The following is an 11,125-nucleotide window of genomic DNA, read 5'->3' on the forward strand; positions in this document are numbered from 1 at the left end:
ATTCACTTTTCCATTTTTCTTTCCTAGCTGGGTCAGACCACCCTCCTCCTGTCATTAGACAGGGTCCGGTCAATCAGACTGTTTCTGTAGACAGCACAGTAACCCTGGGTTGCCAAAGTGTTGGCACTCCAACACCTGCCGTTCACTGGAAGAAAGATGGTGTGGTGGTGTCTCCTGTGGACTCCCGTATGTCGCTAACAGAAACAGGATTGCTGAAGATTCACTATGCTAAGGTAGTAGATAGTAATACAGCACTTACTAAGAACTCACACTGAGCCAAGGCCACCTGTCAATGTCTGCCTCCTCTGTATCTTCCATCCTTAGCTGGGAGATACAGGTTTCTACACCTGCGTTGCTTCTAATTCCAATGGAGAGGCTTCCCGAACAGCGTACTTGCAAGTTGAAGGTAGGCTATTCAGATATACAGAAAGTCCTGCTAGGTTAACTTTTGCATGATTTTGTTGCTGTCTCACTGGCAGAGTTTGGAGTTGTTGTCCAGTCTGGTCATCCCTCAGACCCTAGCCTGATTCCCAGTGCTCCATCTAAACCTGAGGTGACTGACATCAGCCGTACCTCTGTCACTCTATCATGGAAATCTGGCCCCAGTGGCACTGCACCACCCACCTCTTACCTGATTGAGGCATTCAGGTTAGAGACTTGCAGGGTCAAACGTGTTTTAACGAAGTCATTCTGTTTAACATGGATTAAGCTTGACAAAATATTCCCTGTGTCTGTGTGCTGTCATTTTTGGCCACTCTCTGCAGTTACACATTAGGCAGCAGATGGGTGACCCTGGCAGAGCATGTGAAGGCGCAGACCTTTGTCCTGAGAAACCTGAAGCCTGGAACTGTATACCTCTTTATGGTCAGAGCAGTGAATTCCTATGGCCTGAGTGACCCCAGTCCAATCTCTGACTCCATCAGAACACAGGGTCAGTCTGGATTTTCCATTAGTTTCTAAGCTTTTAAATGCCAGCTTAGCCACAAACACACAGAAATTTTATGCTTCTGTCCTTCCTTTGGTACACACAGACAGCACTGCCACTATGCAGGGAGTGGATCATCGTCACATCCAGAGAGAACTGGCAGATGTTGTTATCCACCTGCGCACGCCAACTGTCCTTTCGTCTTCTGCTGTCAGAGTGCAGTGGACGGTAAGCAAAGCGACTGGCTTGAAGTTAATGTAACTACAGCAAAAAATAATTGCCTTGTTTGTTTTTTTTAAACATGTGGACAGATTTAACAAATGATATGAAAACCAAGGGGTCAGGATGTTAAAATAAAGATTATTGATGCTGGCAAACCTTTTAATTTAGGGATTCTTGACTGAGAATCTAGACTGCCCAGTTTCCCAGCATTTATTAGCAGAGAATAAAGCACAGTACGGAGATGCAAATTTATTGGTCTGCTACATTGCCAATTTGTTCCAAGCACATAAGAATGTCTGATGCATTTTTCTGTGTGGATGCCTCCACAAAAATCTTTAAAAGTATCTCATTTTGTAATACTGTGGTTCAAATGGAAAGTGCTGAGTCCTATGCTGGCTTAATTTTAACCAGAACCTTACTGAATGGAAACCATAAATGACTTCATGTTGAGATTTACAGTGAGAATCCACAGATGATAAAATGATAAAATGCATCACCCTAAAGGAACATTGAATTAACTGAGTTTTAACAGATCTGTTAAAACTAGATGTTTAACTCACATACAAATATTATTGTGAGCCTTTGAATTGAATTTGTTTAGTTTCCGGTGTTCAAAAAGAGTCTCATTGTCATGTGGTCTGATATCTTAACGTGTTTTTATCTCTGTTAGGTCGAACAGCAGTCCCCGTACATCCAGGGTTACAAGGTTCTCTACAGGGCGTCTGCTGAGCATGGCCAACCAGACGGGCAGTGGATTGTCCAGGAGTTACGTGCCCCACTTGAGGACGGGGTGGTGATCAGTCAGCTGAAGAAGGGATCCATCTACGAGTTCAAAGTGCGTCCCTTCTTTGACGAGTTCCAGGGAACTGACAGTGAGGTGAAGGTGGTCAGGACACTGGAAGAAGGTGAAGTTTTGTCTTAGACTATCTATAAATACCAAAGAGATAGTAATTTTAAATATCATTGTACATGATCATCATACAATATCAGCGACTCTGTTAATGTCTCCGTTATTAACTGTGTGCTTCTTTGTCTTAGCCCCAAGTAGAGCACCCCAGGGAGTGACAGTCACAAAGACTGAGGCCAATGGCACTGCCATTCTCGTTTCCTGGAAACCTCCTCCAAATGCAGAAGAGGCTGGACTCATTCAGGAATACAAGGTTATTAAAAAAAAAAAAGACAGCTATCACTCACTCACTCCTGTACTTGTCCTTCTGCGTCTTGTATTGCAACTAAAATGCAAATTGTATCTCTGTAAGACTTAAGGTGCTCAGTGTGTCCCTCGGGCAATCACTGCCCTCTCATCTTCATCTCACCTTCTTCTCGACAGATCTGGTGCCTGGGTAATGAGAGTCGCTACCATGTAAACCAGTCAGTGGATGGCTCCACCTTCTCCGTGCTCATTTCCAGTCTGGCACCGGGGATTCGCTACAGTGTGGTGGTTGCAGCTAGCAATGGTGCTGGACCTGGAGTACAGAGTGACGTTGCTTTCTTTCAGTTAGGTAAATGTTCTGCCAAAATGCAGTGTTAAAATTAGAAAGCCACACGTCTGAGCACAGCAACAGAATGTTTTAGAGAAAACCTCCAAATGCAGTTGATCAGAGCCTCCTTTGTGTGTTCAGTGAAAAATCTGAATGGAGCATAATGCTGTTCTTAATCTATTCATGGTTAGATTCACATTTTTTTATGTTTAAGCAATGCCTTTCTCTCTTTGGGCCCTTTAACTTTTTTTTTTAAACATACTAAAGGGTTCAGTTATACTTTCTGCATTTTCTGTACATATGCATGTGTGGCAATATATGTTTGAACCTTCTCCTTTTGTTTTTACTGCTCAGACTCTGCAGGCCAGATGATGGATATCAGCGAGGAAAGAGACACATTGTCCCAGATCTCAGATGTGGTGAAGCAGCCCGCATTTATCGCTGGCATTGGCGCCACCTGCTGGTTGGTTCTCATGATTTTCAGCGTGTGGCTGTACCGTCACCGCAAGAAAAGAAGCGGCCTCAGCAGCACATACACTGGCATCCGCAAGGGTGTGTGCCTTTTCCCTATGTCCTTACTGTACAGTAGTAGATGTAAATATCAATTTCACATCTATATGGGCCAAATGTGCCTACATTTGAAGACTTTTAGGACTGTAGAAGGGATCAAGCCATGACATGTTACCACCACACTGATCATCAATTGTCCTTTCAGTGATATTAAGGAATATTTTCTGTGGCTGATAAGCAGATCACATCAAACGGTCAGACACAAAGACTTCAGAAACAAATTTGCATTTGCAGACATTCAAAGGCTGACCTTTAATTGCTTATTTGTAGAGTGCCATTTCCTCAACATAGCACAGTTCTTGGAGCCACTGGCCTGTCAAACTGCCATTAGCATGTGTGCTACAATATTGCTGATATTTCTTCCCTGTCTCCTGGGTCGCCTGTCACCCTTATTAACCTTCTTCTGGGCACTTGTGTCAGAGGCAGCACTAACACAGGTGGCATGTGGTTATTAAAATACTTGTACACCTTAAACTTTTACATGAGGAGATGCCCATCACACAGCAAAGGTTGCATACAAAGGTCTGCAATGTTATAATGTACTATGGTAGTATCTAACAATTTAGATACTAAAGTAACTAAGTTACAAAAGAGTAAAACTGATTTCTCTTGTCGTTTGTTCCTTCAGTTCCCTCATTCACCTTTACACCTACAGGTATGTACTATGTGCTTTAGCTGCTAATACATGTTAGATTTTATGTGGCAAATGATTGGATATGTTTATTCATATAACATTTGTTTCATAGAACAATGGAGAGAAACATATGTTGTATGGACACATTGCAACAATGTACTTGTCCCATTGGACCAAGTGCATTGGCTTAGGTTAAGTTCATTTGTTTATAATTTTTAAAATATGGAATCTCTCAAACAAGATTAATATCTTTTATATGACATTTTACTACTGGAGAAACTGCGAACAAGTGTTACTAAATCCATTGTGAAGTTGTGTTGTGCTGAGATGTGTAAAGGAACAGACAATTATTTGTGGTGTCTTCATGCAAATTAAACTAGACAGTTTAACAGACGCAGAAACCAGACACAAACTATACACCCCATGGATAGAAGCATGTAGACTTTTTGCTTTAATTTTTCTTTTTCTTTTTTTGCTTAGACTTCTTTCATGTTTTTTTCTGCCTTTAGCGCTTCATCTTTTTGACAGCTCATCAAGGCTGAATGTTTTCCTCTTTCTCTTTGCAGTTGCATATCAAAGAGGAGAATCAGTATGCAGTGCTGGCAGGTGAGGTATTTTTGTCCCTTTGTGTTGAATAAAAAATAATAAAAGAAATGCACTTGCACAGTGGAACCACTAGGGGGAGGTGTCTTCTTGCTTTAAATGTGCTGTAAGGCACCCAGTCCATGTTCACTCATTACTCATTTATGAAGGTGGCAGGTTGTGATTGACACCTCTGTGATCCTCCTTGTTGCAGACCTGGCCTTCTCAGCATGGGTGAACCTCTAAACCAGCTGTGGCTGCCAGACAGTTGGCCAAATGCATGTGCCAATCATAAGGACTGTAGCATCAACTGCTGCAATAATGGCAATGGCACTAGTGACAGTAACATGACAACATACAGCCGACCAGGTGAGTGCAGTCTCACAAACTCAGACTTAATTTAGCTCTGTTACAAGCTTACATACATATTGCTCAAGTAATAAAAATCATACACCTTGTAGCTGTGCTAAAATTTGTGTTCTTGCATGCTCATGTGCTGCTTTGTTTCACGTATTCAGCCGACTGCATAGCCAACTATGGAAACCACCCAGAAAACAAACAGGAGGGACAGCTTGGGTCTGAGACAGCCATATACACTGATGTGAATCTCTCCAACAAACTCAATGAGATTAAAACATTCAACAACTCCAACTTGTGCTATGCAAGTCCAGGAGGGGATTCAGCAGCCACATATGAGCCTATTCCATATGCCACCACACAGCTCATTCAGGCCAGCATTAAGAATAAGGCAGCCTCTGGCGGCTCAATAGCAGAGCCTCTGGATATACCCTGCTGGAAACAGCCCCCCAATTTGCCTCCAATACCAAAGGAGATGGCAGCACAGATGCAATACAACTTGACTGAACAAAAAAGTAATGGTAGGGAAGACCACCTTGATATGTTTTACACTATTTTTATATAAAAAATAGAAATACAGGTACATTTTTCCTTCTGCTTTGTCTTCAGATCATTTGCAAGGAGGAGAAGGAATGATTCATCCTAAAGCTATCCCCTACAACCAGACCCGAGATCACAGCACAGGTGGCTCACACCACAGTTCAGACAGAGGCAGCAACAGCACCTCAGGTGAAGCCAACAACTAGTCTGTACTGTTTAATATTAATGAGGCAAACCGCAGGACTTTGTTTATCTTGATGTTTATTTTTCATTTCTCAGGGAGTCAAAATCAAAAGAAGGGAATACGGGTCCCAAAGATCCCAAAACATAATGCAGTAAGCTGGGGAGAAGCCCTATCTCCTCCTCATGCTAATGCCTGGGACTGTGATGAATATAGCCTTCCCATGGAAAGAAGGTAGGAGGAAAAGATACTTGTATTTCTACACAGCACATGCTGATAGACAGATTAGCATATCCCCTTCAGTTGCCAAAAGCAATATGGAAGCAATTAGAAGTTTACATAGGCTCATCATGGGCATGGATGGTAATTTTGGGATTTTGGGATTCTAACAACATCTGTCTTTTAACTGTTCTTTTTCCAAGATGGAAAGGTTGTACATCGTACATCTTTAACGATTAAAGAAAACAAGAATTAGCTTTACAAATTTTAATTCATTTTGGGTTTTTCTGTAATCCACAAAAGGATAATAGTATATTTACAGGGTCAGATACAGTATATACATACATCCAAATTAATATTTGGTTAAATGTCCCTTAGCAATTTGCCCTCAGCCAGATGTTTTTGATAGCCACCAACAAGCTTTTTGCATCATTCTAGGTGGATATTTGACCACTCATTTTGACCATTCTCTTTCAAAGAATTGGTAGAGTTCATTTAAATTGATAGGTTTCCTGATCAGGCCCAGCTTTTAAGCATAGTCGAGGTTGGGGCGTTGGGAAAACCATTCCAGAAGCTTAATTATAACCTACTTTATCCACTCCAAAACCAGTTTTAAAGTGTATTTGGGATCATTGTCGTGTTGGAACACCCAACTTTGCCCAAGTTCAAGTCATCTATCTGTTGAGTTGAGGTAAAGCTGAAAAATATAGAGGTAGTCCTCTTTCGTCACTATTCCATTCACTTTGTGCAATGTACCACTACCACTGGATTCAAAACAGCCCTTGAGCATGACGTCACCAACACCATGCTGTGCAGTTAGTACAGTGGTCGTAGGTTTGAAAGCCTCACCTTTATTTCTCCAAACATAACTCTTGTCATTGTGGCCAATTAACTCAATCTATATCTCATCTGACTATAAAATATTTCTCCACAAGGTATATGGCTTTTCCAAGTGCACAACTATAAAGTTCAGCCAAGCTTAAATGTGCTGATTTTGGAGTAGGTGGTTTTTTCTCAGACCATCTAAAAGTTGTGGACAGTGATGCTGGTGTTGCAGTAGTTTTCTGTTCATAGCAAGCTTGAGCCTTGGTGGTTCCTGTATTCTTCTTAACATCCTAACTTATTTACTCACATCTAAGTGTGACAGTTTGAACCTTCTTCCAGACCCTTGGCAAAGTGGTGACACATTGAATAACTTGTACTTACATACAATTGTTTAAACTGATAATCTGGAAATCTGCAGTTTATTAGAAATGGTTCCAAGGTACCTGTCCAACTTGAACTCAACAGTTCTCTCCTTCTTAGATCTTCACTAAGGTCCTTTGACTTTCCTATTGTTCTGAATATTGGTCAATCCAATGAGTGCTGTCAGACAAATTGTTTATAATACGGCAAAGAGAAACTACGGGTTGAAGTCAATCATGATCACTAACAAAAAGTTAGTAGGCCTGGGCTAGTTAAAAGACATTCTAAAACCTTTAGCACAGTTTAATAAATGCGTAAATGTATACATTTCAAAATTGTGTCCCTTGTGGATAAGGCCCAGTGTGGATTAGATTAGAAAAAATCGAAAATAAATTAAAATTTGTGCAAAAAAATCTTCTTTTTTTTTTAACCCTTTACAGCCGATCGGAGCGGGCACGCTCCATTTTGCATAACTATTTTTAAATCCCGGTAGCTCTGCAACCACGTAAGCTAGCGCAATAATTTTTTTTGCATATGAAACCGGAGGAGTTGTACTTACATCTGATGCCATCAGCTTGTCCTCTGTCACAGTTTCCTTCCACATATAGCTTTGCAAAAACTGCATAAAAATCACTTGCAGCAACAAAAACATGATATTCCAGAAACACGCTTCGCCGATCCGATCAGCTGTTTGTAACACTTCCTACGTCCATCAGCGCGAACTATCACATGACCGCATGACCTGCCCGAAACCGGAAGTGACGTCATTTTGCGGAAATGTAGTTTTTTTACGATCGGGGCCTTATGAGCCTATACTTGTGTTTTAAAAAGTTAAGTTTGAGTTTATGACTTTCTGTGTCGTTTCTGGGATGCTTAGGACTCATATTGCACTGCTGGAAATAGTTTATTTTGATGCATATGCTGTTATTTTGCAAATTTGCACTATAATATTTATTTTCGTTTTTCCTGCAGTGTATAAAAATTGGTGTATTTCAAAAATAAAACTATGAAGACACTCAAAATAAATTTCCTGTGGTGGGAAACTAGTTTGTGCAACTTTTTTGTATTTACAGTTTTGAGGGATGAGCCTCTTAAATTTCTCTAACTAGAAATATATGTTAAAAAAACAAAAACGATTTTCAATTTTTTTGTAGTTTATTGCACTTTTTGCAATTTATGTAATTACTATGCACCTAATGCAGACATATTATTAAAATTTAGGCTGTAATGGTTGTATTGATGTATAGCAACTTGAAATGCTCCCAAAAATGGCTCCACAGCATGTAAAAATATAATATAAGCTCTGGCGGACTTGGTTCTATGGTAGGTCTTAAAGGGTTAAACTGTAAAAAAATGTATGTTATACACATAGGCATAGAACACCTTAAAGAAATAATTAAAAAGCCCCAGATTACCATGACATTCATGGCTATGATGAGTGGATATAAACGTCTGAGCACAGCCTTACATAAAGTAGTGCATTTCAAGCTGCTAGAAAACATGCACTTTGTTGTGCAAAAATATTATTACTTTTAGTTATTCTTCACTGACCCCCCACCCCCTGGCGCAGGACAAAACACGGTCTCATTATAACAGCCAAACCAATTACAATATTCACATTTATGGCATTGTCTGACAGTTAGTTTACTATTAGAGCAGGATTATATAACTGGAATTACATTATGACATGTTTAATGAAAAAAAAGTTGCCATGGATTTTGCAAACCACTGGTTTGCCCAAGGACCTTAAGGCACCAGTTGCTGTTATGGATAATTTAATCTGTCAAAATTGGGCAATTAAATTGTGCTTTTAGTTCACTTCTGTATGTTCTGTATTTTTCTTTGATGGAAAGTGTTGATGATGCACCGAGGGCTTTGCATTAATATCTAATGAATTGTGACTAATATGCCAGGACTTTGGCAAATGGTTGGACTTCTTTAGCCATTTGATTATGTCAGCTATTCTTTTTTATCAGTTTTAATCCAGAAGAGAGAACTGAAGGCTGTCCAACTCCACCAGTTAGAGGGCCAGTCTCATCCTCTACTGAAGTATCTTATAATCACCCACCTATCACACCATCACAGGGAGACCTGACTAATGGCCTACACAATCCAGCAGAACATCTCAGGTAACCCACGACCGAATTCAACGTGCATACATTTATTAAAATAAAACTATTGTCATGACAGAATTTGACAGATTTTTTAATTCGTTTTACAGTCAACACGTCACAAGCAACCCTCGCCCTCTTTCCCCAACACATACCTACAGCTCAATACCGCTCTGCGTGGGTACTGATGGACAGGAAGAGAATGATGAAGATTTGGAGGAGGAAACAGATACAGAGCTCACTGAAAGTCATTACAGCCAAGACCACAACCACGAGAAGCACAAACACCAGTTGCACCACCAGTCCCCACACAAGCAGCTGCTGCATGGACTGGACCAGACCCCGGCCTCCAGCACTGGAGATCTGGACAGATCAGTCACAGGGTCTATGGTTAACAGCTGGGGCTCAGCATCTGAGGACAACATCTCATCAGGCAGATCCAGTGTGGTCAGCACTTCAGAAGGATCCTTCTTTACAGATGGAGATTTCAACCAGGCAGTAGCCTCATCGCGGGATATTGTTGGCCTGCGCATGTGCAGATACCCAGAGGAGTCAGGTGAGGAAGCATATGGGGAGTTAATACAGTTCAGTCCATAAATATTTGGATTAAGACACACATACTAGCCATGCTAACTATCAAAATCCTCAAAGCTCAAGCTGAGGAGAAGTGGCAGCAATCTCTGGCTTATTTAAATGAAAAATAATCTGGTATTTACGTGTGTGTGTGTGTGTGTGTGTGTGTGTGTGTGTGTGTGTGTGTGTGTCAACGTGCAATTCATGCAGTATTTCACTAACTTTTATATGTAGCCCATTATTTTTAAAGGCTCAAAATTAGACAAACTAACATAATTCTATATGAAAGGGTTTATTTTAAGTATTTTGATCTTTTTGGTTTCACTAGCAAAAAAGAAGTCCCAAAAAAATCCAAGCACCACCCTAACCTGGATGACTGACAACCTTAGACCTCATTAAAGAACATTTGAAATAGCCAAACTGTTCAACTTTTGCAGAAAATGTAGAGCTGTATTACTCACAGAAAGAAGCTGGTGGAGGTGTTTTGGCATAACTATTATTATTATTATCATAGAGACAAAAACAAAAGTCAAATTCTCTTCCAATTATAATAATAATGGATTGCATTTATAGAGCGCTTTTCGGGGCCCTCAAAGCGCTTTTACAATTACAATAATAACTGTAAGTTTACCATATGTTATATGTTAATCTGTGCTATCTATGTCCATGGGATGATTTAGGGCGGCGACAGCAGCGACCCAGCAGTCCCATGTCCACAGATAGCAACATGAGTCCTGCAATAACACATAAAAGGCCCAGGCGCCATAAACAGAACCAATCTGCTCCACAGGGTTACCAACCCAAAGACGTCTTCAGTGATGGTAAAGAAAGACCCACAGATAAGTTTTGCTGTTGCATACTGTGTCTCTTAATGATTGCAATATTTAAAATTCTGTGCACTGCTCTTTCCACAGACACTTGTATGCCTCTGGATTTCACCAGCCAGATGTCCCATGGTGACTATAAAGTAAGGGGGGCCACGCTGCCTCGGATGGGCCCTGGGGAGGCCCGGGGTAGACGAGGCAGCACTGGGACTCACAGGGTCAAAGAGGCTACAGTTGAGGAAAGAGAGAGCCAGGAGAATCACAAGATTCCATTAGCAGGAAAAGGGAGCAGCAAAAACCGACAGCACTCTGGTACTATATGGATAATGTTGCTCATTTTGAAACTTAAATTTACACCCAAATTATAATGGAGATTTTTTGCATTTTATTATTTTATGTGATCTTTTTTGTCTCTTATCATTTTAGGCCATTGGATGTGTGATTAATTAATTAATTGACTGACTCTTTAATTGATTGATTTTCTCTTTTTCAAGAATTTGGGGACATTCTTCTGTACAGTCGTCCCTCTTTCCCATCAGGACAAACTCAGACAGTGCCAAATGAGTCTAACTCATCCAAATTTGCATCATCTGGAGACTCAAGGACTAAACAGGGTGGACAGGTGGCACCTTTGGGACAGGTGGAAGAGGTACATGAAAATGTGTAGCTAACACTTTGCGCGCGTGTGTGTGTGTGTGTGTGTGTGTGTGTGTGTGTGTGT

At 40.7% G+C, this 11,125-nt stretch overlaps 1 protein-coding gene across 3 annotated transcripts in view; it reads left to right on the plus strand.

Annotated features, from left to right (window-relative positions):
- Positions 1–11,125, plus strand: part of LOC102213206 (roundabout homolog 1-like) — an 86,203-nt gene that overhangs the window by 73,462 nt on the left and 1,616 nt on the right. For all 3 annotated transcript variants that reach the window (XM_005737896.1, XM_005737897.1, XM_005737898.1), the window contains 20 exons: positions 28–233; positions 325–406; positions 480–648; positions 765–931; positions 1,032–1,153; positions 1,818–2,052; positions 2,186–2,307; positions 2,478–2,649; positions 2,983–3,180; positions 3,827–3,853; positions 4,399–4,438; positions 4,629–4,783; positions 4,933–5,292; positions 5,381–5,500; positions 5,591–5,726; positions 8,873–9,025; positions 9,118–9,563; positions 10,261–10,401; positions 10,495–10,716; positions 10,899–11,053. In XM_005737896.1, the coding sequence (XP_005737953.1) occupies positions 28–233; positions 325–406; positions 480–648; positions 765–931; positions 1,032–1,153; positions 1,818–2,052; positions 2,186–2,307; positions 2,478–2,649; positions 2,983–3,180; positions 3,827–3,853; positions 4,399–4,438; positions 4,629–4,783; positions 4,933–5,292; positions 5,381–5,500; positions 5,591–5,726; positions 8,873–9,025; positions 9,118–9,563; positions 10,261–10,401; positions 10,495–10,716; positions 10,899–11,053 (3,428 nt within the window). The remainder of the gene's footprint in view (positions 1–27; positions 234–324; positions 407–479; positions 649–764; positions 932–1,031; positions 1,154–1,817; positions 2,053–2,185; positions 2,308–2,477; positions 2,650–2,982; positions 3,181–3,826; positions 3,854–4,398; positions 4,439–4,628; positions 4,784–4,932; positions 5,293–5,380; positions 5,501–5,590; positions 5,727–8,872; positions 9,026–9,117; positions 9,564–10,260; positions 10,402–10,494; positions 10,717–10,898; positions 11,054–11,125) is intronic.

The sequence above is a fragment of the Pundamilia nyererei genome, unplaced genomic scaffold (assembly GCF_000239375.1).
Source record: "Pundamilia nyererei isolate P.nyererei 1_Seehausen unplaced genomic scaffold, PunNye1.0 scaffold00080, whole genome shotgun sequence".
In the NCBI taxonomy this organism is placed as follows: domain Eukaryota; kingdom Metazoa; phylum Chordata; class Actinopteri; order Cichliformes; family Cichlidae; genus Pundamilia; species Pundamilia nyererei.